The sequence below is a fragment of the Candoia aspera genome, chromosome 7, assembly GCF_035149785.1.
Source record: "Candoia aspera isolate rCanAsp1 chromosome 7, rCanAsp1.hap2, whole genome shotgun sequence".
Taxonomy (NCBI): domain Eukaryota; kingdom Metazoa; phylum Chordata; class Lepidosauria; order Squamata; family Boidae; genus Candoia; species Candoia aspera.
The window spans coordinates 40,122,012-40,148,068 of NC_086159.1; the positions used below are offsets into that span (position 1 = coordinate 40,122,012).

At 38.3% G+C, this 26,057-nt stretch overlaps 1 protein-coding gene across 1 annotated transcript in view; it reads left to right on the forward strand.

Moving 5' to 3' along the window:
* SLC6A15 (solute carrier family 6 member 15) overlaps positions 1 to 24,600 on the forward strand; it is a 40,210-nt gene extending 15,610 nt beyond the window's left edge. Inside the window, exons 3-12 of the mRNA XM_063308976.1 lie at positions 1,554 to 1,711; positions 4,732 to 4,858; positions 6,943 to 7,124; positions 10,404 to 10,514; positions 14,046 to 14,287; positions 14,394 to 14,583; positions 15,058 to 15,250; positions 17,366 to 17,525; positions 21,890 to 22,052; positions 23,188 to 24,600. Of these exons, the coding sequence (XP_063165046.1) occupies positions 1,554 to 1,711; positions 4,732 to 4,858; positions 6,943 to 7,124; positions 10,404 to 10,514; positions 14,046 to 14,287; positions 14,394 to 14,583; positions 15,058 to 15,250; positions 17,366 to 17,525; positions 21,890 to 22,052; positions 23,188 to 23,559 (1,898 nt within the window). The 3' untranslated portion in view covers positions 23,560 to 24,600. The remainder of the gene's footprint in view (positions 1 to 1,553; positions 1,712 to 4,731; positions 4,859 to 6,942; positions 7,125 to 10,403; positions 10,515 to 14,045; positions 14,288 to 14,393; positions 14,584 to 15,057; positions 15,251 to 17,365; positions 17,526 to 21,889; positions 22,053 to 23,187) is intronic.
* Positions 24,601 to 26,057: the final 1,457 nt, after the last annotated feature.

Consider the following 26,057-nt stretch of genomic DNA (forward strand, 5'->3'; position numbering starts at 1 on the left):
AGAACCTATCAGAATGGCATATATCATCAACCTTTACTTAAATTGTGTGTGTGTGTGTGTGTGTATGGATGGATGGATGGATGGATGGATGGATGGATGGATGGATGGATGGATAGATAGATAGATAGATAGATAGATAGATAGATAGATAGAGATGTTACATATCCCCACCCCCCAAACATATTCCAAGAGGGAGGTGGAAGTCAAGTAAAACATTATAGATGAGGCCATGATATAATGTAACATCTATATCTGTTTTTTGAAAACAAATCTGCGTACTCAAAAGTAAGCTTCATTGTATTTATGAAGAATTGTGGTATTAATTCTTTTGATCGAAGAGCTGCTGCTGATATGGATATATTCATAATAAGCTAACTCTGTGAATTGTTTACACCAGTATGGATCAAAGAAAGAAGTATCTGTGGTGACTTCAGTCCTGTATCAATTTCCAGAATGAGAGAGAGATCTTGAATTTGTAAGATTTTTGAAGAGTTAAAGTTATAAGATTTGTTAAATACTTTAATTAACATAAATTATTATTTTATTTTTTCAATATTATGTAGTCTCCCCTCCCCCAGATGCATGTTTGGATCTTTATAGTTGGCATTTATTTCACCATTATTTGAGAGTAAACATTCACACAGCAAATTACAGGCAATTTTTCCTGCAGTTGCAAAAGAGGCCATCAATAACTTCCTGCTGCTCTTCACAGTTGCTGGATTTCTTGTAATTAATGCATTATCTGACACCGAAGCTAGCAGGGATATTTACTGATAAGATTGTTTGGTGTGCAGTGTAATTATCTCGTAATCACTGCATGCGAACTGCATAAGAAGAATTATCTGCTAATTTATAGAACACTGCATATCTTATCCATGATATGTTTATTGGACAGTTGATCTTAGAATGTTTTGGTCATTATCATCCATGGTTGCATCAACCCACCTTAAGCAAGAGTTGGGGGCAAAATCATTTTTTTCACATGCTACAAACCATTGGTAAAGGAATAGCATAGAAATTAAATATATTTCACCTATAACTGTCAACAACTACATATTCAGTTATATATCTATGGGGACATTTTTATCTTTCTATTAAAAAATCAGGGCAACAAATTATAAATGTAAATTAAAGCAATATATCCAAATTAAATAAGTAAAACTTCATACAAATCAAGATTGGCTCAAACAGAAGTTCCTTTTAAAAGACAGTACCTACAACTGATGGAGCTGGGTGGATTTCCTACTCTAAATACTGTAACAGAAGAGAGAAATATCTCTTCCCTTCCTGCTCATCTTCTGTAGTTATGAGCAAAATTGCAGAAGAAGAAAAATGTTACAGAACTGAGTATCAGGAGTAAGGCAGATGGGAATGATTATTTTTGTTTAAGATTAGGATCTTAAACAAAAACCACAATATAGCAACATTAGGTTTCCTTTGGAATCAGTTATATAAAAGATGTTCATCTGTGATTTAATGTCATAATGTTGCTTAGACTTTGTTCTAAAGATTGTTCAGTATATTAATATTACTCATCATCTTCTGTTTGACAGGTGCCTATCTTGTGCCATATTTAATCTTGCTGCTGATCATAGGAATACCACTCTTTTTCCTGGAGCTTTCAGTGGGTCAAAGAATCCGTCGTGGGAGCATTGGAGTATGGAATTACATCAGCCCCAAGCTTGGTGGAATTGGATTTGCAAGCTGTATAGTAAGTAACTGCGCATTATGTGCTTCCCAGATCTTAACACATAATAGGAATGTTCAGTTTTCTTGCTGTCTTAAGATGTCAGCTTGTAGTATCAGTTCTAACATAGTTAAATTATTCAAAGGAATGATGAGATCCATTCCTTGGGTGTGTCCAAGTAGAAACTAGATAGTTGCTATCTGTCTGGGACAGTTTAATTTGGATTTCTATATAGACCTAATGGCATAAATGACCCATTTCCATTTCTATGATTCTATAAATAGTAAGATAGAAATCAGTCAAATAAAGGCATATTGAAATCTAAAACTTTTTAGATTTCTTTTTAGCAAGTAGGAGAAAATCATTATCCTCCCTGGGGAGCCTGGTATTTTCTCCAAAGCTTCAGCAGTGCAGAGATGGAGATGCCCTAAGGAAAGTACTGTCTTCTCCATATTGCTGAGCAATATGAAAGAACCAAAATCTGTACCAGCATGTCTCCCATTCTTCTTGTCCTAATAAATGGGATAGGAGGCAATCACTGTTAACTACATTTAAGTTGTTCTGTGGTTCAAGACCTATCAATAATCACAAGGTGAACTAACCCTGAACTAGCCCTGTAATGCCGCATACTGGGTTACCTGGCTGGTAGCTGGTGCCAGAAGTATATTGCACTACAGCAATAATAATCAAGATGTAACCTGGTGTTTTTGCCAGGAATCCTTGGAGATTATGGTGGTACGCAAATTTAATAAACAAAATGCCTGGCCTGTAAAACTCCCAATTGCCCCTGGATGATAGCAAATCAACACAGAAAACTAACTCTTGGCTGCTATCTAATATTTACCTGGATTTTTGCAGTCTAGATATGGTATCCTTAATCCTTCTGTTATTTATCAATGTAGCCCCATTTTTTCATGTTTCTGCCCAAGCCTGAAATAAAGGCTCTGGTAGTACAATAAAAATGGTACAGTGCAACAATAAATAGTAATGATTATGATAAATAATAGTAAAATAAAAGTCAGAATAGAGGAGCAACAATAACAACAATAAAACAAAATAAGAAACCTCTAGATGAAAATCCTCCTGTTAATTTTTAAGTACCCTCCAGAAACACTGCTTTTCCACTGGATCTGGAAGACTTCCCTGGAGGAGTCAGATCTAACTTCTAGGGGTAGGATGTTTCAGAGTATAGTTCTGAAAACTGATTTGCAATGCCCTCAACCCCTTTACCTGAAAGAGAGAGAGAGAAAGAGAGAGAGAGAGAGAGAGAGAGACCATCAGTAGTTCTTCCTAAGAGGGTTGTATTGGATGGATTGCTTCTAGCTGGAGACAGCAGTCTCAAATGGCACTTAAAACAAAACCAGCACTTTGAATTGCACCCAGAAACCTACTAGTCCATGACTTGTCCATGACCTGCAATGCAGGCCACATGGTGATGAGTGCCATCCATCCATCCATCCATCAGGCTGCTGCATTCTGTATCAATGGTAGTTGTCCTAACAGTCAGAAATCACGCTGAGACGAGGAGTAGGTCTCTAGTGTTTATTACTGCTACATTAAACGGAATCCTAACAAACTGAAGAAGCGTGGGAAAAACCCAGACAGATAAACCCCGAAAGATAAGGTGGGTCTGATCTGTGTCTCTTTGAATGGCTGCTTAATTCCTCAGTACTACACATGCGTTTCCCCCCCTGGATAGCGGCTCCCTCCTGCTCGCCATCAGTACTCATGACAGTAGTTTACATAAAAAGCATTGCAATAATCCAAGGGAGCAATTATTTATTTTATTAGGCTTATATGCCCCTCCTATCATGTCTGACTCTGAGCAGCTTACAGACCTTCAAAACAGGTCTATTTTAATTAAGTTCAAAAACTAAAGCGCAACAGCGTAATAGTGTAACTCCAAGCACTGAAGAACAATCATATCTCATACATATATTCAACTCCCCAGAAGAAACAGGGATAGCCCTTCAGGCCCGCAAGGCTTGCTGAACAGCCAGAACTTCATGGGCCTATGAAAAACTAACAGTTGTGGGTTGTGTGATAGTGATAGGTAGCAATAAGGACATGGATCACTGTTGTGACATCCTCCTGTTCCAGGTAGGGCCGTAACTACTGCACCATCCAGAGCTGCAAAATGGCCCAATGGCCACAACTTCCACCTGCTTCTTAGACAGTAGCCCTGAGTCTAGGACGACCCCTAATCACAGAATTGCTAATTCAGAAATGCTGCTTTCCTGTCCAGAGAAAACCCTGTGAGGGAACCACAGTGAACAAATATCAATTCTGCTTACATGGATTCCAATTTAACTGGTTTCTTCCCATGCAGACCCCAACAGCTTTAAGACACTAGGATATGGCTTTAATGGCATCTCTGGCCGGGCCTGGGATGGCAAAGTACAGTTGAATTTAATTGCATATTGATTAATAGCATATTGATGACACCTTACCCCAAACTGACAGTGACTCTCCCAGTTGCTTTGTAAAGATATTATAAAGCAGTGAAGACTGGACCAAACCCTGTGGCACCCCATAAGGCAGTGGCCACTGAGCTGATCTCTCCTGCCTTGCCACTGGCTGAAACTTCCGATTAAGGAACCACTGAAAAGCAATGACTCCAATCCCCAACCAGTTCAGGCAGTCCAGAAAGATACCATGTTCAATGGTATCCAAGGCTGCTAAATGTCTAATAGGACTAGGAGGGGTGCCAACAAGGTCCTAACAAAGGTAAATCAGCCACAGCAACCAGTGCTGTCTTTGTCACATGCCCAGGCCTGAACACTGACTGAAAGAGGTCGAGATAATCTGCTTCTTCTAGGGCACTTGGGACCTGCTCCATAACATTTTCCTGAAAGAGGAGTTTGGAGACTGGACAATAGTTGTCAAAAACAATTGATCCAGAGAGGGACTCTTCAGTAGGAGGGACAGCACAGATATGTTAGCTCTAAGAAAGATGCTATGCTCTGGAGAAGCTCTTCTGTGTCATTTCTGAAACATGCACAGAACTAATGTAAATGTATTTTAAAGTTTTGCTTCTTTCACAGGTATGCTTTTTTGTGGCCCTGTATTATAATGTCATCATTGGATGGAGTTTGTTCTACTTTTCTCAGTCCTTTCAGCATCCTTTGCCATGGGATCAGTGTCCCTTGGTGAAAAATTCTTCGCATACCTGTAAGTGTTAAATGCAGTAATGTGTTGTCTTTTCTCTCTCTTTTGAATAATGCATTTTTTACTGAAGCTTTCCAAGTGTTAAGATAATTTCTTTAAAAAAAAAAGTGAACAAAGTGAAAAATAATTAGGTGTAGATAATTTGGTTCACAACGTTTTGATATAGATACAACTCAGACACAGACACAGACACATGAATGATGTCTGGTGTTCGGATTTAACACCTACTTTTAGGATTACTATGTTAACTGAATCTGTTAGTTTTGTTAAATAAATCTTATCTCATCATCATTATTAGTTTTACAGTACAGCTATTCTTATCAACTCCTATATCTCATCATTAAGTATAGGAAGTATGACTAAGACCTGGAGAGGGCAGTTAGAAGAGCCATGTCTCTTTGTAATGAGCTGGCAGACTAGAAAAGGCAATGCAACATGTCACAGAACCTCAATAACTTCATCATCCATCACAGATGCTGAAATGTGGTATGTTGAATTAATGTGTTGAAGTAGGACCAGAGAGACACAGGTTGAAGTCAATGCCCAGGAATGAAAACTCATTTGGTGACTTTGGGGCACTCTTTCCCTGTTAGCATACTAGTAAAACATGGCATCTGGGGTGCCCACTTTTCACCAAAATGGCCTTTGGATAATATTATAGGGAACTCATCAGCTACTATTTTGAATATTAGGCAAACAAATGATATTATGGATTTGACATTTGGAATGAATTACTCTCAAAACAAGATTTTTTTCCCATTCTTCTCCAATTGTCTTTCCCAACCTGTTGCCCCTGAGGTACAGTATGTTGTCCCACAATCGCTATCAGTGAATGCAATACACTGGAGGAAATCAAGTTGGTGAAGGCTAATTTATTACTTCAAAATTTATCATACATTCCAGTTTTTATTTTGCACATAGTGCAATAAAAGAGAATGGAAGCTTCTAAAGAGCTCCACAAAAATATGTGATCAATTTTAAAGTTCAGATCAAAATCATCACAAACCCCAAATATTCTGAGTGGAAACAAATGGACTAAGTAACTTTTAAATGTAAAATCAAATTTAAATGTAAAATGTCTCCAGTCCACTTTAAATGGAAGGAAGTTAGAGTTAAATTAAGGTACGGGAGGCCTGTCCTGAATGCATTTAAAATAGGACTGTGTATGGATTCAACTTCTAAGGACAAAAATGTGGTTTGCAATATGATGGATAGCTTTTAAGGCTGACAATACTTTAAAACAGCCACATCTTTTCCTGGGCTTTGCAGCTGCCAAAGAATTTAGAAAACAAACAAATAAACAAAAAAAAGAACCTCTGTTTGGTTTAAGGTATTCCCAACAGGTGCTACATGTGCACCTACTACACTTTGAATTATACATTTTGCCCTTTAAATCTGGATCACTTCACAGCTGCTATTTAAAGTAGCACTGTGCTGCAAAATCCTTAATTGTTCTCATTCAATTTAAGGGAAGAACAATTGTTCTGAGTGAGGTGCAGGCCTCTTGTTAAACCTTAGTTAAAAGGTGATCAAGAAGTGGGCGTGAGTACTCCCCCTTCCATTGTACAATCATCCCTCTAATGGTCTGTAGCCTCCCTGGCTTTCAACTCTTCAAAAAATCCCAAGAGAAGACACCAAGAAAGAACTTGGGGATGTTCTTCCTCCCAGATTAGGAAGCAGAGACAGTCAGAGAGGTAAACTTTAAAATATCACCAAAATAAATGAGAAACAATTCAAAAACATTGTGAGACCAACAGAGGAAAATAAACACCTTCTGCATAGGAGAAGAAACCATCTGGGAAATTGGAAGAAAGAGTTTGACATGGTGTTCATTTAAACAGCCATGAAGACAATATGAGACTAACTAATTATTGGCATTGCAGAGATTTAGAACAACATGCCACAAAGTATTTATAGTTTGGCTCATTTTTCTGGGTTCTTAAATGTAAATATCTAAATATGGTCCAAAAGGCAGAACAGCAGATTGTAGTGATTGCCTTAAGTCCCTTAGAATACTGTGATGAATATCTTGTACTACTTTCTAGCTGGATTCTAACTTCTCTCCTCTCCTCTTATTTTCTGGTTAGTTGTGGAGCCAGAATGTGAAAAAAGCTCAGCTACAACGTATTACTGGTACAGAGAAGCACTCAATATTTCTAGTTCTATATCTGAGAGCGGAGGTCTAAATTGGAAAATGACAATCTGCTTGTTGGCTGCATGGGTTATGGTGTGCCTGGCAATGATTAAAGGCATCCAATCTTCAGGCAAAGTGAGTATTGCCACCTACGTTCTTATTCACCACACCCCTTTGCCTATTTTGCCATAAAGTTTGCAAGGGCAAGCTGGAAGATATGACTCACTCTGTCTATGTGAATGTGCTTGTGTGTGTGTTTATACTTGCAAGTAGGGAAATGTTGGTACAATAATTTTAAAATTATAGTTTGCTTAATATAAAAACCATCCTTGGATAAAAAGCAAGGAGTATTGTGGTATGAGAACCTTGATCTCTCTTCATTTGTCATGAATAATGCTTATAATTACATCTCAGCATTAATTAAAAAAAAGAAAAGAAAACACAACTGGGTGGGGCTGCTAGCTGGGTTTTTGAGCAGTTCGTTTTATTAACTGGATTGGGGCTATGTCCATGAAATAATGCAGCTGTCAGGTCAAGTATCAAACCTAAGCATCTGGGATATCATGATCATATGGGAGACTCCAAAAGGAAGAAAAAGAGCACCCAAACAGACCTGCAATATTTTAAGTAAACTGCAAGTGGGGAAGCAGAGCTGAACAGTTTGAGTCACAGAAACAAGATTGGAGCTGATGTAAAATGAGAGCACAGAGTAAGTGGGGATCAGGATGGGTAGACAGAAGAAGATAGAAAGAATGGAGAAGAGGATTAATAGAATTATCAGAACCAATCACCTAGTTAATCATGCTGAGGAAGCAAAGGATCAAGATGAGCAAAAACAATGGTGATTGGTTGATTATGTGCCATCAAGTTGGTGTTGACTCATAGTGATTATATAGATAGGCATTCTGCTAGGTGAACACAGTGGTAGCACATCCAAAAAGTATAATTGTCTGACTTCAGATTTTCATCCATTTTCATGCAGCCATAATTTATGAATAAGCAAGCTAAAAGTAATCATTTTTTCCTGAAGATGCTGTAAATTTCACACTAAGTGGTCCTCCTGACTCTAATCACCTATCTCCCTTGCATCCTCCTTCTAAACCTCCCAGACCCATTAGCTGACTACTGTATGACCGATAATGCTAGCTAGATCAGCCTTTGATCCAGCAGGGCTCTTCACAATGATGTTGGGTACATATCCAACATCTTTCAGTCTCTCTTCTGGGGGGAGATGGACGGTGGCAGAATTTGAAAAACAAACAAACAAATTCATACTGTGCAAATATTCACACTGTGCACTGAAGTTGGGGATATATATTCACATGGGAATTCTTCTCATGAATGTCTGTCCTGCGGGCAAAAAGACTCGATCATAGTGGAATGTGGTCTGGCAATACCACCTACTAAGAAAATGGTGCTTCAGATGGGTTGTCATTCAGTGCAATCATTCCTAAATAAGCTTATACACAATGGCTTTGACTTATTTTTTCTCAGCTGTAACAGTAACAACTGTCAGCAGACCTTGGTTGATCTCAAAAACCTAAATAGATTTGGACCTCGATGATACTTGGAGTGGAGACCACTGGGAAATAGCAGGGTTGTAGGCTAGACTGGGAAGTTAAGAAAACATCTCAGAAAAATGCAGTGGCCAACCACTTCCATATTATTCAAGGAAATGATGGACATGTTCATAAAGTCATCAGAAGCTGAGCTTTACCTTTTATATTAATAATGTATTACCTGCTCTTCAGGGCACGGTTGCCTTCTCAAGCTCATGTTTAAAAATTTATAGAATATTTTCCTCAAACATAATAACATGGCCACCAAATTAAAACTACACTGATCATCACTTGAAATGGAGTGGTACCACTAAAATCTTAACGATGGCTAAAACAAAAAAGAGAAAAAGTCTTTCCTGGGAGAGGGTGTTCTGGCCTATTCTAAAAAGATCAGCAGGGATTCTCAGAGTGCATTCTGAGGCAAATTTGCTTTCAGTTTTCCTTTTCCACATGGTCTGCTTCTATAACAGACTGTGGTGGTATAGTTTTTAAAATCTTATTTCAGCAACAGAATTACTAACTATAGACAGCTCTGGCTCAGAACAAGCTTTTTTTCTCCTTCTCCTAAGCAAAGGTAAGGAGCAAAATCAGAATACAGTATTATTCAGGGTGGTTTTTCCAGTAGATTTTTATAGTAATAAACTCTTCTTTTGCTCTCACAAAGTTGTAAGAAACTCAGATTCTTACATTTCTAGTTTATCAACATAATCCTAAATGCCCTTTTTCTGATGGAAAACACCATTTCTGGTGGAACAAGCCACTGGATTTAGCCTACAGGCTTGTGTCTGTGAAACTTTAAATGTATAATTTGTTTCCTTCTCAGAAACAAATTCCTTTACCTTTCTTGTGTTACCTCTGATCATATCCTATATCAACAATCTAAGATCCAGGGCACAAAATAGTCCCCAAAACATCTTGAATGTAGTTCTAGAAATCTCCAAAAGTTGTTACTAGTTTTTATGTAATTTTAGTATGACAGGAGAATCACTGGTGCATGAATTGGATTAAATATTAATTAAATAGCAATGATATTTGATTTAATTACTTTTAAATATTAAAAAAATGAAATCAAATTTTACTTTTGGCCTATCCTTGCAGTCTCTGAGAGTGAGATGATAGTACATGTTAACACATGTTGGCACTGATATAGTATGACATCATGAATACTTTGGTCAGGGGGGAGGGAGTTACATCAGGAGAGATGGGCAAGAAACATATTCCTGATAATGATTTACTATTTTCAAATTATGGTTTACAGGTACACTGATGTCCTAAGTGAATGTGGAGTGGGGAACCCTTTCTTTTTTACTCAGTGATTCAGCGGGGCAAGAAGGCTTGGGCTTCAGAGAGTACCAAACACAGCAATGAATCCTGATATGTCCACTAGTCGTCTCTGTAGAGACATGACCAGATCATTATGGTCTCTCTTGGTGATGGTGCATGTTTCACTGTTCTCATTTGTTTCTTTCTGTCAAAATAAAATAATAATTTCTTATTTCAGATGATACATTTAATTCAATAAAGGAGCAATAACACTTGTTGGCCTTCTCAGATCTCTTAAGCAAGCCTTTTCCAACCTGGCATCTTTTAATGTATTTGAGCTTTTTACTTCAGCCATCCCCAATAAAGGCTCTGCTGGCTGGAGATTATGGCTGTTGAAGTCTAACACATCTGGAGACTGCCCGCTTGGAGAATTTGTTAGCTTAAGACAACATAGAATTTATTGTTGAGAATGTGCAATAATCCTGGATATCTGACTAGATCATTGCTATTGTCAGTCAAGACAGGATGACCTCTAATGGTTGAGGAATTTTTTGTTTTGTTTTTAAAATGATTTACTTTTAATATCTTTCAGGTAATGTACTTTAGCTCTCTTTTCCCTTATGTCGTACTTCTGTGCTTTCTAATCAGAGGGCTGCTCTTAAATGGTTCACTGGATGGGATTCGTCATATGTTTACCCCAAAGGTAATACTTGATAACTTCTGATTCCATTTACTACTTAAGTTTCAATAGTTTCAATAAACTCATAATCAGTTGGAAGAAGTCTACTGATCTGAGGTACAAGTAAAATATAGATCTAGTTGTGAAATATAGTTCTAGCTCTATTAAATATAAAAAGTCATTATTTTTACACTTTTAAACTAATCTTCACTCTCAGAGGATAAGGACTTTTCCACCTAATTGGTCTTGTCCCCATGGCTTCTTGATTCACATTCACTTTCAGTGGTTTGAGATTACAGCAGAGGGAAACAGATCCAAAACACTGTATTGGTGTGTTTGATGGAGAAAGAGAAGATAGCTTAGTCTGCTTATAAAGGCAACATGAGGATAACAAATTTATGTTAACTTTTATAATGTAGGTTTCAAAATTAGACAAGGTAATCCTTGACACACATACACACCCTCCCCCACACTCCCTGTTTCAGTTATTGTCTTCAAGTGCATGGACTGATCCAAATGAGGGGAAGGGACTGTATGCCCTTGCTCTCCTTCATGGGATTAAGGAATCAGAGCTTGAAGAGAGATATTAAATAGGCCTGTAAGGAGTGGCTCAAGTCCACCTTGGGTAATTGCTTCAAGGCTACAGCATTCTGATTCAAAGTGATGCCTCAACTTGAACAATTAACGAGCTCTGCCCAAACCAGGAATGGCCATTTATTGTAAGGCTCCAGACAGCATAGCCACAAGGATCCAACAATTGAAGGGAAATGCTTCTTTCAGTCTGTTATGCCAGTTCAAATGGGCACTTCAATCAAATTTTGATCAAAGCAAAGTGCCCCTTTGAAGACCTTGACAGCTGCAGCTATTTTGTAACATCAATTATCTTTGTACAGATTAAAAAAAAATGATTAACGTTGCAAAGTATACAGCTTATTTATATAAGACAATTACAAATCTCTGTTAACAAGAGTTCCTTTCCTTGAAGACAAAGATGTAGCAGAATCCTGGAAACATTACTCAGAACTTAGTGATGATAAAGTAAGTCAGAGAATGATTAAGAGATTTAGGAAAAGTCACATGGGAAGTCTCAAACAGCAGTTAGAAGGAACTAAGATTTATTAATCCCTTTATATATGGGTATCAATGATTTTGCACTCACTGCAGCTGGGAATTAGTTCTACATGCTACCCATTTTAGATAAGCAGCTTGTTTGGACATGTTTCCCAAAACATAATGGTCTTTTTGAGGACAGGTATATATCAACATCCCTTGTATTAAAGTTCTGCAAGGATCTTCTTTATCTCTCCCCCCCCCCCATTACTTATCCCTCCCCTTTATGCCCAGCCATTTATTTGCCCTAACTCTTTGCATTGCCAGATCACAGAGAGGTAGGAATGGAGTGTCTCCTCTGGCTTGGAAACAATAATAAGAGATCTGGCTCTCTGGCTGGATTTATCTCAACTACTGTACTTATTGTTTTAAAGCAAAGCTTCTTCCAGATCAGGACACCATTGTCTCACTAATCAGAGGTGCAGAGTAAAGCCTCCATTGCTTTTTTTCTGGAATGTTGGAGTAGGTGACATTTATAATATAGGAGGGGCCAGACCCACATTATTTTTATTTGTTTAATTATAATAAATTGAATAAATTGAGTCAGTATGACTACTCCCCATGTATTTATAAGCACTACGTAAATCAGAGACTTCTATTAACATAGCTATATCAAGTATAAGGAAGCTGTTCTATTATAAACATGCAGTTGCAGTATCATCTCTAATAAGTTGTGATGGTTGCAATGAACTGACCCATGATCCCAGTAATTTCAGTATATAAAATGTTCCTACAAAAGTCCATTCTGAGCCATTTTAGCTCAATATTGTCTATACTATCAAGCAACTAGCCTCTAGGTTTTCAGGTAAATGCCTCTGCCAATTCTATCTATGATTCTGAGGATTTTCGTAAGCCAAATTTATGCTCTTTCACTGATACCTGTTAATCCTCCATCTTGTCCATGTCTACTTAGAAGTATTTCTCATAGTTTGCAGTGGTTTTGTAGTTCCAGGAGAGTGAACTTATAGTTACATTCTTAAACCCACAGATTCATCTTTCATCAAATAATGAGTGGACATAATAATACTTGAACCAACGACTTGGAGAAATAATCTCCACTGAACTCCTTGGTGATTACTGACATGTTTAGGGAAAAAAAATGCCAGAAAGGACTTTTCTGGGATATGATTAATTGATTAAAAACATCATCTTATTCAAAAGCAATTGGAAATTAAGGCAGAATAAAAACTGGATATATTTAGTGCCATCTAGTGAACTAACTGTGCCATGTCGATTTGGAAAGATTTGTGTATATGTGGTAAATCTCAATAAAAGCATTTAGATCGAAAGCAATTCCTAATTATCAAAATGTACTTTTTTAGAGAACAATCACTTCATTAGCTTGGAAAAATCTAGTAAAAAGAAAATATATGCTTTTATCACAAGAATGCATTGTGTTCAACAAGAATATTGAACTAATGGGCTACTTTAAAATTTCTGTTTGCTGATAATACTACTGACATTTGGCATACAACAAATTCCAGAAGCTGTGATCTTAGATCCACTTTCAGTGGAGTAAACACCATTGAGCTAATGACATGTTCATCAGATTAGACATGCATAGTTGTATGTCATCAATCTTGCTTTAGCTAATGAATTATTCTATTTTCACTAAAGTGAAATTTTACATTTCCAGTTCAAGATCTGTTCAAGCTGTTTTCTTTTTATAATTGGCATAACTGGACAGAATGGTGTAAAAGTGAAAAATAATTTTAAAAATCCCCTTGGTATTTCAAGAAATGTTACACATGTTGTTGAATAAATCTTTCAAATATTAAAACCACTTTTTTTCAAAGTCCTGAAAAACAATTCTCTCCCATATATAGGAATCATAGTTTTACTGTGATTTTGACTTGGAGATTAAACAGCAATTAATGATGCAGAGTTATTCATTTAAATCAGTCATTTATCCATTTTGTTCTGCTCGGATGTTGTATTGTTGTTGTTATTTCTGACATGCCCAAATTTCCCTGGCCAAATTCCAGCTATGCTTGAAAAACATATTGACAGTGTTATTGGTAAAAGTTTATTTTCATGGTGTGCAAAGTGAAAACATTAGCCAAAATATTAATGTTAGTTTTATGTAATGTTCAGAATAAGTTGCATATCAGAATTTGCAAAACAGATAGAAGACACAATATACTGTTGGTTATCGAGTGCAGTATTTGTCAACCTCAGCAACTTTAAGATGTGTGGACTTCAACTCCCAGAATTCCCTAGCCAGCATGCTGGCTGGGGAATTCTGGGAGTTGAAGTCCACACATCTTAAAGCTGCTGAGGTTGACAAACACTGATCTCGTGACTATTATCAAATGCAGATTTGGCCTGAGCTGTATGTTACCACTGGAAAATGAGATTTAAAATATTTCCTGATTATTTGTTGCCTCTCTGCTTAGCAGAAATGCTGCATTTTGTAGTTGACTTATTGTATCTGATTTCAAACAGCTTGAAATAATGCTGGAGCCTAAGGTCTGGAGAGAAGCTGCTACTCAGGTGTTCTTTGCCCTGGGACTTGGATTTGGTGGAGTCATTGCCTTTTCAAGCTACAACAAGAGAGACAACAACTGCCATTTTGATGCTGTTCTGGTGTCCTTCATCAATTTTTTCACTTCTGTGCTGGCAACTTTAGTGGTGTTTGCTGTTCTGGGCTTCAAAGCAAACATCATAAATGAGAAATGCATTACCCAGTATGAATATTTATTTATCAATTTTTATAGAATATTTCACTTAGGAATTTCCACCATTATTCCTTTGTTGATTGTGTGCCTTTGCATTTTTCTGTTTGTTTTATAGAAATTCTGAACAAATTATCAGCCTTTTGAATAGTGGCAATCTCAGCAAGGCTATCATACCTCATCATATTAATTTATCAAGTATTACAGCAGAGGATTATAATCTGGTTTATGATATCATTCGGAAAGTTAAAGAAGATGAATTTCCTCTGGGTTTGAAACCATGTCAAATTGAAGATGAACTTAATAAGGTCAGAGTGACAGTTCAAACTGTGATTCCAAGTTTACAAATGACCAACATTTTAATAAACCTTCAACCCTTTGAGAGTAATATTGCTTTTCAGTTCCAAAGAATGTACTGAATCAGAACTTTGCTTCAAGTTTCCTTGCCTGTATGTTCTATCCATTCCCATCCCTCTCAGGTTCATAATTCGAACAGTTTACTGCTGATGTTAAGGAATACAGAACATCCTTAGCTGGTATCTTTAGTTTTTGATGCAATAAACCACTACTGGCTTACTGCACTAGTGAACAAAGAAAATTGGAATAAAACAATGTTCAGACTATGCATCTGAAGCACCTAAAACTGTCATAACTGCTTTAACCTGTAGCAGTCGCATCTGGCCTTTTCATTAAGTGTATTTGCTTACCATGCAGTGTCTCTTCTGTCTTTTTGAGCCCCCTCTTCTAGACCAATTTTAATCATTGAGATTTCTCCTTGACAGGCTGTTCAAGGAACTGGTTTAGCTTTCATTGCCTTCACAGAAGCCATGACACACTTCCCTGCTTCTCCTTTCTGGTCAGTGATGTTCTTCCTCATGCTAGTAAATCTAGGGCTTGGCAGCATGTTTGGAACCATTGAAGGGATCACTACACCTATAGTTGATACTTTCAAAGTGAGAAAAGAAATTCTGACTGGTGAGTTGGTATACATTTCTTTCTTTAAATTTGATGTTATTCTACAAGAGAAAGACCTCAACAAAGTAGCTTCCTAATCTGATTTTATACTAATGGAATGTTTTTTACCAGTGGAAAAGGTAAAAACCTTCTACTCTTCCTTGAAACCATTCACATCACAGGACCGGGGCTGCTCAGAGCAGATTAGGAGCATGTGTGGGTTACTGCAGGGCAGAGATAGAATTGCCTCCCTTTGATGATAGAAGGCATTCTGTCAACAGAAGACCACATGGATTTTATTAGAGATGTGCAAAGCATTTCAAGTTCAGCATGTTTCAGTAGGCTGTTCTGGTCTCAAAGGAAGTGCTCAGACACTTCTCTGACCTTACTAGCAAGGTCAGAACAGTAATAGAATACTTCCTAAGAGGATGGAATAGTCCACTTCAAATATGGAACAGCTGTTTGAAGGACAAAAATGGAATTTTCAAGAGCCAAATTATTGAAATGGGAAATATTTTGCATACTTGTAGATTTTACCTATATTTGTTCTGCGTATTTAGTCTTCTGCTTGATTGTTACTAGGGCTATCTCCCTTTCCTCTGCACATCTTATGCGACTTTCTCCCTCTTTTGACATTAGTACTTTCCCATTCAAACTCTGAATATTAGAACCAGTTTATCCAAGTATTAATATATAAGGCAGATGGAAGTATTCTTTTCAGTGCGAGGTGCATTTGGGATTTTAAGCGCTTGTTATGGGTGCTCTCACAAAATCAGTGTTCCAGAAAATTTCCTAGTCAAAATATAGCTGTCGTGACAGATGTCAGTCACAAAAAAAAATACTCATTGACTTTTTTTCTGGTCAGGTAAGCATAGCCCCTAACCAAATCACTGGACTATAATGATTCAGTTATATATTCTAAAAGTACTTAGGAGACCACAAGTATTCTTGTAAATAAAGATGATGCTAGATACTGTCCAAATATGCCAAAGAAGTTGTTTTTAGGCACAATAGTGCCCAGTATTTATATTTTTGCTATTTAATTGATTTCTACCCTGCCTTCCTACCGAGATAAACACTTAGAGCAGCTAACAAAGTTTAAGAATAAATATTAAAAGCTCAACACAGATTAAAATGAACAATAAAATTATTCTAAAAATCACCTAATAGTTAAAGCTGGCAATAGAGATGCATCTTTACAGAGTTTCTAAATACTGAGGTAGAAGCCAATCACAATTTATAATAGATTGTTTTGCATAGCCTGGGAGCATTTGCAAAAGGCCTGCTCCTGAATGCTGGAAAACTGCAGGGCTTTTCCAGTTGGAAGGGCCTGAAAGTATATATCCTTAATTTAGGGTTAGGATAGATATCACTAGGATAGAACAGTGTGTCTATGCTATTCAGTTTCTCATGTTTGCCAGTCCCAATTTCCTCATGTTTCTGGATCACTTTGCACATTTCTTTTACACTCAGATTATAATTGTTTCATATTTGGTGTGTACTACTTCTGTAAATTATTTGAGTATTATTTTGCCTAATTCATGTACTTTGGCAAGCTGCTTCCCTAACACAATGCAATAATGTAAACAATTTCCACTAACATAGGCAATAGAGAACTATTTCACAACATTTGGAGAAGTATGATTAAATTAAATTATAAACCAAATTTATCCCCATTCCAATATACCGTATTCACAGGAACGTGAGAAAGTATCATACTAAGTCAGATCACTAGTCTGCCTAGCCCTGTGTTACTGATTCGGACTTGCAGCAGTTGTCCAGGGTTTGAGTGGAACTTTTTTCTGGTCCTACCTAGAGATGCCAGGGATTAAATCTTGGAAATTCTGCATGGAAAGTATATGTTCTGATCTGTAGTCACTCTCCACATATTCCACATAACAATAGAATCTTCCTGGTCACATATTTTTAGATGAAAAGTAGAGGATAAACAATGAAAAGGACTTTTAGAACCTCGTACAGTACAATAGCAAATATGGAAAATTTACCTACATGTAATGAAAGGAAAGGAAAGGAAAGGAAAGCCAAGGTGTAGTATCTTCTCAGAAAGAAACAATGGAAATAATACCAAAAGTATTAATGACCTCTACTCTTTTTTTTCCTCCTGCTTTCTTATAGTCACTTGCTGTCTTCTAGCATTTTGCATTGGTCTCATATTTGTGCAGCGGTCTGGTAATTACTTTGTAACAATGTTTGATGACTACTCAGCTACACTGCCTCTACTTATTGTTGTCATTTTGGAGAATATTGCAATGACTTACGTTTATGGAATAGACAAGTAAGTGCACATACTATATTCTTTAATACATGACACTACTAATAATTCTGAACATTGCAATTTTATTGATCTAGAGGGCAGGGGTGTCTGCCCTATATGAATGGGTGGAAGGTGGCAGAAGGCAGGAAAGTTGAGAGAGGAGAAAAACATAGAGAACTTATTTCTTCCCCTTTAAGAATCTTTGTCCCTGGTAGGCACAAGTACCACAGGATGCAACTGTTAATAGTACCAAAATTGCATAGATTTATTGAAACAAAGCATGAATACAGTTGTCCCTCTAATACATGACTTAGTTCTAGTGCAACTAATTAGAATTAGACATCACTGATTGACATGAGTTTCAATAAGCAGAGAGATTAACTAAATTAGTAATACTTATCAAAAGTTGTCTTGTAGCTTTTCATTCCAGAAAGATTTTCTAATGCAGAAAAGACAATGAGAGAAATAGCATGCAAATGGCAAGCTATAGAATGGAGACTCTCTTATATAGCACACCCATGCCCTTGCATACTTCGCAAAGAGCTCTTTTATGTTTCTGATTTTGAAGGCTAAAAGTATTGGACTCTGACCAGCTGGTTTTCATCAATCTTGTCATGGAATTTTGTTACAATTTAAAATACAATTTGGGGACGGGTCTACCCACTCTTGGGGAGTTCTTGATCATGAAAGTTCACTTTTTATCTTCTGGTCTTTGGCACATCACTTTTTAAAACATGATGTTATATACTGCATCAGACTGAGCATTTATCATACAGTTTGTTAATCTTGTTATCCATCATGATTACCAGAAAGGGTTATTTACTGATCAAGCTTGCAAAGAGGTTACATTCCATTCAAACTTGTTTAGCCCTTAGTTTCTGGATATCTAAAGCATCCTTCTAACAGGGAGGTGCCATAATAGCTGGCAAAAATTTGTGATGAACATGATAGATGTAACCATGATATACAATGACATAATTGCCTCTGTCTCATGCTAGGCATCACAAAGAACACTTAGTATGTGAAGCATGTCTGCAAAGGTGGTATTCTATTTTTAAAATTATTATTCATACTATTTATATTTTTTAAAAAATTCCCTTCTCACCCCTATGGGTAGTATGTATCTTCCTCAACCTCGGGTCCTCTACCAGAGGCCTGGGAGTTTGAGGGTTCTGCGCAGTATCTTAGCTGTTCCTAGCACTGCACTCTTCTGGACAGAGAGCTCTGATGTTGCTCCTGGGATCTGTTGGAGCCACTCTTCCAGCTTAGGATTCATAGCCCCGAGTGCTCCTACCACCACTGGGACCACTTCAGTCCTCACGTTCCACATCCTCTCTAGTTCCTCCTTCAGGCTCTGGTAGTTCTCCAGCTTCTCATACTCCTTCTTCCTGATGTTGCTGTCACTTGGCACCACTACATCTATCACCACCACCGTCTTCTGGTGCTTGCCTACTACCACAATGTCTGGTTGATTGGCCAGTACCTGCCTGTCTGTCTATATCTGGAAGTTCCACAGGATCTTAGCCGTCATTCTCCATGACCTTCTGTGGGATCTCCCATCTGTACTTGGGAGGGTCTAGCCCATACACTGTGCAGATGTTCCTGTATACAATGCCAGCTACTTGGTTGTGTCATTCAGTGTATGGTGTTCCTGCCTGCATCTTACATGCAGCCACCATGTGTTGGACTGTCTCTGCGTGTTGGACTTGGGGTGGAACCTCCATACATTGTGAGGAGCTTCCAGGTCTTCATATCGGCAGCCTCCATGTCCTCCTTTGGTCAGCTCACTATACCAGCAGGATGTCTGATGACTGGCAGGGTATACATGTTGATGGTGTGGATCTTGTTCTTCCCATTGAGCTGGCTGTTCAGGATCTGTCCTATCCTTTGGTGGTACTTGGATGTTGCTGTCTTCCTTGCCTCCTCATTGTGGTTCCCATGTGACTGTGGGATGCCAAGGTACTTGTAGCTGGTCTGTATGTCTGCTATGTGGCCACCTGGTAGTTCTACCCCATCAGTCTTAAGTACCTTCCCTCTCTTTACTACCATACAACCACACTTCTCTAGTCTGAATGACATTTATTTATTTATTTATTTGATTTCTATAACCACTCTTCTCAGCAAGTGACTATAGATCCATGTCAGATGGTTCAGTGAGTCGATGTCTCATTCACTCTTAGCATACAGCTTGATATCATCCATGTAGAGGTGGTGGCTGATGGTAGTTCCACTCCAGAACGTGTATCCTTATCCAGTCTTTGTGATTATCTGGCTGAGGAGGTTCAAGCCTATGCAGAACAGCAGCGGGGACAGTGCATCACCTTGGTATATGCCACACTTGATGGCCACTTGTACAAGCTGTCTTGAGTTGATTTCCAGTGTTGTCTTCCGCAGCCTCGTTGAGTTCTTGAGTTCCTTAGTGTCCTGTTGACTTTGTATAGTGCCAAGCATTCACAGATCCATCTGTGTGACATTCAGTCGTAGGCTTTCCTGTAGTCAATCCAGGCTATGTTGAGATTGGTCTGTCTAGACCTTGAGTCTCAGGCGACTGCTCTGTCTATGAGCAACTGGTGTTTGGAGCCTCTGGTGTTGTTCCCAATGCCCTTCTGAGCTGTGCTCATGTACTGGCCCATATGGTCCTGCAGCTTGGCAGCTATGCCTGATAGGACTTTCCATGTTGTGGGGAGGCAGGTTATTGGCTGGTAGTTGGATGGTGTTGTTCCCTTGTGGGAGTCTTTCATGATTAACACTGTCCTACCTTGTGTTAGCCAGCCTGGGTGGGAGCCTGCTGCTAGCAGCTGGTTCATCTGTGCTGCTAGGCATTCATGCACTGCTGTTAGTTTCTTTAGCCAGTAGGTGTGGATCATGTCTGGGCCAGGTGCTGTCCAGCTCTTCATGTTCTTGACCCACTGTTGGATGTCTGCTACTGCGATGGTGTCTGGTTCCTGTTCTGGGAGATTGCTGTGATCTGCTCTCAGGTCCTGCAGCCACTTTGCGCTGATGTTATATGTCTTCTCTTTCTCTCATATGTTCTTCCAGTACTGTTCAGTTTCTCCTGTTGGTGGCTCTGCTGTTACTGTGTTGTTGCACTGCAGTTGGGAGTATACCTTGGATGGTTCTTTGGTGAACAGGGCATTTATCTTCTTGGCTTCTGCTTCTCTAGTGTATCTCTTCAGCCTGGTAGCCCGTGCTGTGAGCCTTTGTTTAGCAGTCTCTAGGGCTTCAGATGGAGTTAGGCCCTTGTATTTTTTCAGTAGCTGAGTCTTATCCTAAACCTCCACACCCTTCTGTAGCTCTACCAGCTGAGTAACTTTTCTCTGAGTTGCCTTGATCTTAGCCTCCAACCTCATTTTCTGGTGGGGGGAACGGTATGTACTGCTGTTCTTCTTGATCATGTAGACAAACATCTCCAGGATTACAGCAGCTGTAGCGTATACTAGTTCATTAGTTTCAGCTATGGTGGTAGTAGGGATTGTTGTGACGGCTCTGTTGGCATCCTCTAGCATACTCTCTGATGGTACTTCTCTACTGAACCTTGGTAATCGGTCTCAAGAGTTAACTGTAGTTAGTTTATCCATGATCTTTTGCCTCATATCAGCTGCTGTGCTCTGTAATGGAGTGGGTGGCAGTGACGTTCCAACTTCAGTTGTTGGCTGCACCTCCAGTTGTTCTTCCAGGTCTTCTAGAGTTTGGGATATAATGTATAGTTGGTCTATCTCAAGTTTTGAGAGTATCTTCCTCTTCACTATGTTGAAGCATTGGGTAACTAGCTGTTTCTCAGTTAGTGTGGATGCAGGTCTTCTGTCCATCCATAGTTCCCTCATATGTTTCATATATCCCCTCTCATTAGGTCTACCATTGTAGTAGCATTCCATCAATTCCAGGTTCTCTTGTCTCGTCCATGTATGGTTTATTCCAGTAGCCTACTTATCATCAGATTGTCCTGGTTCCCCAACATCTGATGTGGACCTTGTTAATCTGGGTGACGTCCAAGCCGGCATGACTCTCTTAATTTGTGTCACTCTTATATTTGAGGTAGGCAGGTGAAGCATTTGGGGGTCTTTGCCCAAGGAACCCTACTGGTAAGGTAGGTACCAGCTGGGATTTAAACCCTGGTCTCCCGCTCCAAAGGCAGCACTCTAACCACTATGCTATCCATCAAATATATATATTTGATAGGAAAATTGTATTTAATTTTTGTTACTATTTTTTAATTTTTAAGTTAGCTGGAATGTTTTGCCTAGTTCGTATGGTTCAGTCCTTCAGATATATTGGGGTGACAACTCTAGGAATTTCCATGTGGATATCCATGGTATCTTGGAAACTAGAAGTTTGGGAAAGACTACAGTAGCTTTTGAATTAATAAAGTTTCTCCTGTTTTCCAGGTTTATGGAAGATCTAAAAGATATGCTTGGCTTTTCTCCAAATCAATTCTATTATTATACATGGAAATATATTTCCCCTATTGTTTTATTATCTCTGCTGGTAGCAAGTATTATCCAAATGGTATTAAGCCCCCCTAGTTACAGTGCATGGATTGAAGATAAGGTGAGTGATGCTTAAAAGAGAAAGAGAAAAAGAAAGAACATGGAGCATTAGTAATTTAACAGTCTATGTATAAAGGATAGATGATGCAATAAGTGTATAGAAAAGAAGCAATTTAAAGTTACAATTTATGTGTCAAAAGACCATATCTAACAGCTTATAATACCCACCCAACAGAATATGAGACATGTTTCCTCACTGAGAATCAACAATGTGACCTTAAGTGCTTAGGAGTGTCCTCTGGGCAGGAAGGCAGGGAATAAGTTGTAGATGAGGAGGAGGAGGAGGAGGAGGAGGAGGAGGGGGACAACTCCAATAATCTAAAATGAATTGGATGGGGCAGAGATGCTGTCCTGTCAGTAGACAGAATTTCCACTCTATTATACTTACAGATATGTGTGGCAGGAGCTAAACACCATTCAGTTCTCCATGAGGTCTCAAGACAAGTCTTTTTGACTTTATAATGTTCAAAATGCCCCAGACAGCATGAAACATTTTTAGGGTTAGTCAGAAAATTGCTTCCTGCCTTGGATTAATTTGTGACTGAACACACATTATATGACTAAAACAGTAGCCAGTCATCACACATTGCCCTCTTGTTTAGTCTTGGAAATTTTGTTACTGCATACATATATTTCAGGGGTTCTCTGAACGCTCTTTAGAGTTCTCAGAAATTGGACCATAAGGTATCCTTGAACAAAAACAAAAAATGTATTCAAATTTGAATTTAGCACTACTATCAGCTTTGTTGAAAAATCACAGTATGAATGGATACCCACTTCTTACTCTATATAATACGGCAAGCTATTCAGGCTGACCCTCTGTTTAAGCTAAGCATGACAAATCTCTAGCCAGTAGGACCAGTCTAACCCATGAGGCATTCTTAGTCATAAATGCTTCTGTTGAAATCTTCCGTACTACCAACGTCTTGGCCCACGTCCCCTTCCCAGATAACTGTCATTTCTTGGGCTTCACTTCACCTAGCCTTTTCTTTCACAAAATGTAAAGGGGCATCATGCTCATAAGGATTGGAATTAAGCCATTTATAAAATGGTAGCTAAAGAGAGAGGGCAATGTAAGTGTTGTCTTATGGAAGTATGTGCTAATGATATTCTTGATACTCTCTTGGACCATACAGGCAAGCAAGGAGTTCCAGAACTACCCAACATGGGGGCTGATTGTTTGCATCTCTCTAATTGCTTTGGCAATGCTCCCTGTCCCAGTTGTCTACTTGATTCGCCGCTGCAACCTTATTGATGACAGTTCAGGTAGTTTGGCAGCTGTTTCCTATAAAAGAGGGCACATTATCAAGGAACCAGTGAATCCTGAGGGAGATGATACCAGCCTGATCCATGGAAAGAGTCCAAGTGAGGTGCCATTTCCAACATTTGGCAAAAACATTTACCGAAAACAGTGTGGCTCTCCAGCAGTGGACACTGCCCCCAACGGTCGCTATGGTATTGGCTACATAATGGCAAACATGTCAGATATGCCAGAGTCTGACTTGTAGCTGCTAAGCAGTATAGATGTCTCTGCTTCTATTAAGCTACTGAACATTTGTTCTCTTAAGAGAAGTGATTAACTTCCCTTACTAGAGTGCAATCTCAGGTGCCCCATGACTGCATCCTTCAAAATATTGTGACATGTAGTACAGAAAGCTTGAAAAATTCCCTTTGGCTTGATTTTCTGGTTTCCATTTGTACTAAAGGGAATGCACATAACAATTAGTGATGGCCTAGCTTTGTCAAAAATTGCCAATTTTTAGAACAAAATTATTTTTGCATTTAATTTGAAATTTTTCTATCTTTAAAGTACAGGTGTTACCTCAGTTTGTAGCAATTTTTTAAGTGAATTCATATTTCTCTACTGCTGTAATTGGAAAGTCCTCCTTCATTCCTGCAATTTAAGTCCTCTTCTGTGTATTGGAAAAATTAGTTCCAAAGAATTCACCAAGCCTGTATTTACTGCACTTATTTGTATATATGTTTTGTAGATACCCTATACTTTTTTTAAGCGATCACAGTTGCTTAGGCTACTTGCTGAGTTTTAAAAAAAGGAAACAACATTTAAAGCCCTGCAGATTATTTTCTTACACGTAATAGCTGAATAGAGCAGTAGTATTAGAATACCAAGTATGATTATGCTGGAAACACAGAATTCCTCAGCCTCTGGGGAACTGCATATGATGTGGCTGTATTTTACATACTGTATTTGGTTTTTCAGTGTGAAAATTATATAAGTGTGAGTCGCTCTGAGACTCTTACAAGACTGTGCAGATTCTGCATTTTTCTAAGCTGTGTGCCTAAAACAAACAACCCCCCTTCCTAATATTTATTGTGGTTACAAGATTACATATATTATATTTATATATAATATACTTGTAATGTACATATGTATAGTAATAATGTATGTAACTGCTTCAAACCTTGAAGCAAGATGGCTTTTTAAAAAGTATGTTTTGCTTCTCTTTTCATGCAGTGAGGGAGTCTCCTCATCTCAGTCAGTAATAATTAAGACTGTATGCCATTACATTTAAACTAGGAATAAAACAGTGGAAAAATTATTGCTTTGTATTTTCTGTAATGTTGTTACATTTGTGTGTCTCAAAAGGATTATAGTAGGAGGAGGACTGAAAGAAAGATTTATAACCTTGGAAAAACATGTTCCCATGTCCAGGGCATGTATTTCCATGATGTTCCCATCAGGAGGACTATAGCCTTCAGCTAGCATCACTAATTAGTATACTAACTGGAGATGATGGGTAGTTGTATTCCATCATGTCAGCATGCTGGCTGGGAATTCTGGAAGTTGAAGTCCACATCTCTTAAAGCTGCCAAGGTTGAGAAACATTGCTGTAGAATAATAGGAATGATATTCCTCTCACTGATTTAACATTGCCAGTTCATTGTTTCTGCTGCTCTTCTATGACAGATTCTGGGCATACCTCTTAAGAACTTGTAAACATGCACAGAACACTTGAAATTATTATTTAATTATTGTCATTATGGAAAATGTGTGGACAAGATTAGAAAAAATATTTTAAGCAATATTTTTCTCAGAGAGAAGAGAACAGGTTGGCTTAATATAGGAAGACATAAAATATGCAGTTTATAATAGCCAGTTGTAGGATTTGTTACCCCAAAATGAGGTTCTGCTTGAGACAGTTGGGAAGTAACTGAGATGCTTGGATGAAGGGTCTCCTGAAACCTTTATTCCTGTTCGTATATGGTTTATACAAACATCATGCATTCATGTAGTAAAGGTGTCTGTATAAGTAAGGATGTAATATTAATTCATTCCTTTCAGAATTACCATCCTATAGCTCTGCAGAAGTCTCAGGGAACACATCATTCTAAACTGCAGTATTATGGAGCTAATCCAGGAGAGCTTCTCGTGGACCTTTTAGCCACAATAATATCAGGGCAAGACCTGCCTAGTGATTCCAAATCCAATTAACCATGGAAACCAACTGGATGCCTCAAACTGCTGTATGTGGGCTGCAGAAATCTAAATGACCATTAGATGGCTGCAAAAAATTGCAAGAACTCTTGTTTGTCTTTGCTGTCTAGTAGTCTTCTAGGTTTTTGCTGGTAGTCCTACCAAAACAGGTCACAAGAATTAGCATTCAGAGATAGGCTATCCTGATTGTGGAGACAATATATACCCATTATCACTGCTATTCATTGATAGCATTATCCACTTTGACTGCATGTCTGTTATGGTCACCATCACCACCACAATTTATTGGAATTCCTTTTATAATTCCAATGGTTCTCTCTGTGACTGTCACCCTGCCTCATTTGGCATGTTTTAGAGGAGTCCAGATAATAACTTCCATTTGTAATTTTCATCTTTTTTCTTATCAGAACAAAAATCTTCTAGGGAGGAAAACATAGGATAGCTGTAGAATGTCTTATAATTGGTGATGTTAGGAGCCATTCAGTTGAATGCTGCTGCTAATTCTACTTTTTAATATTACGAGAGAAGAGGAAACTTTCCCTCTATCCT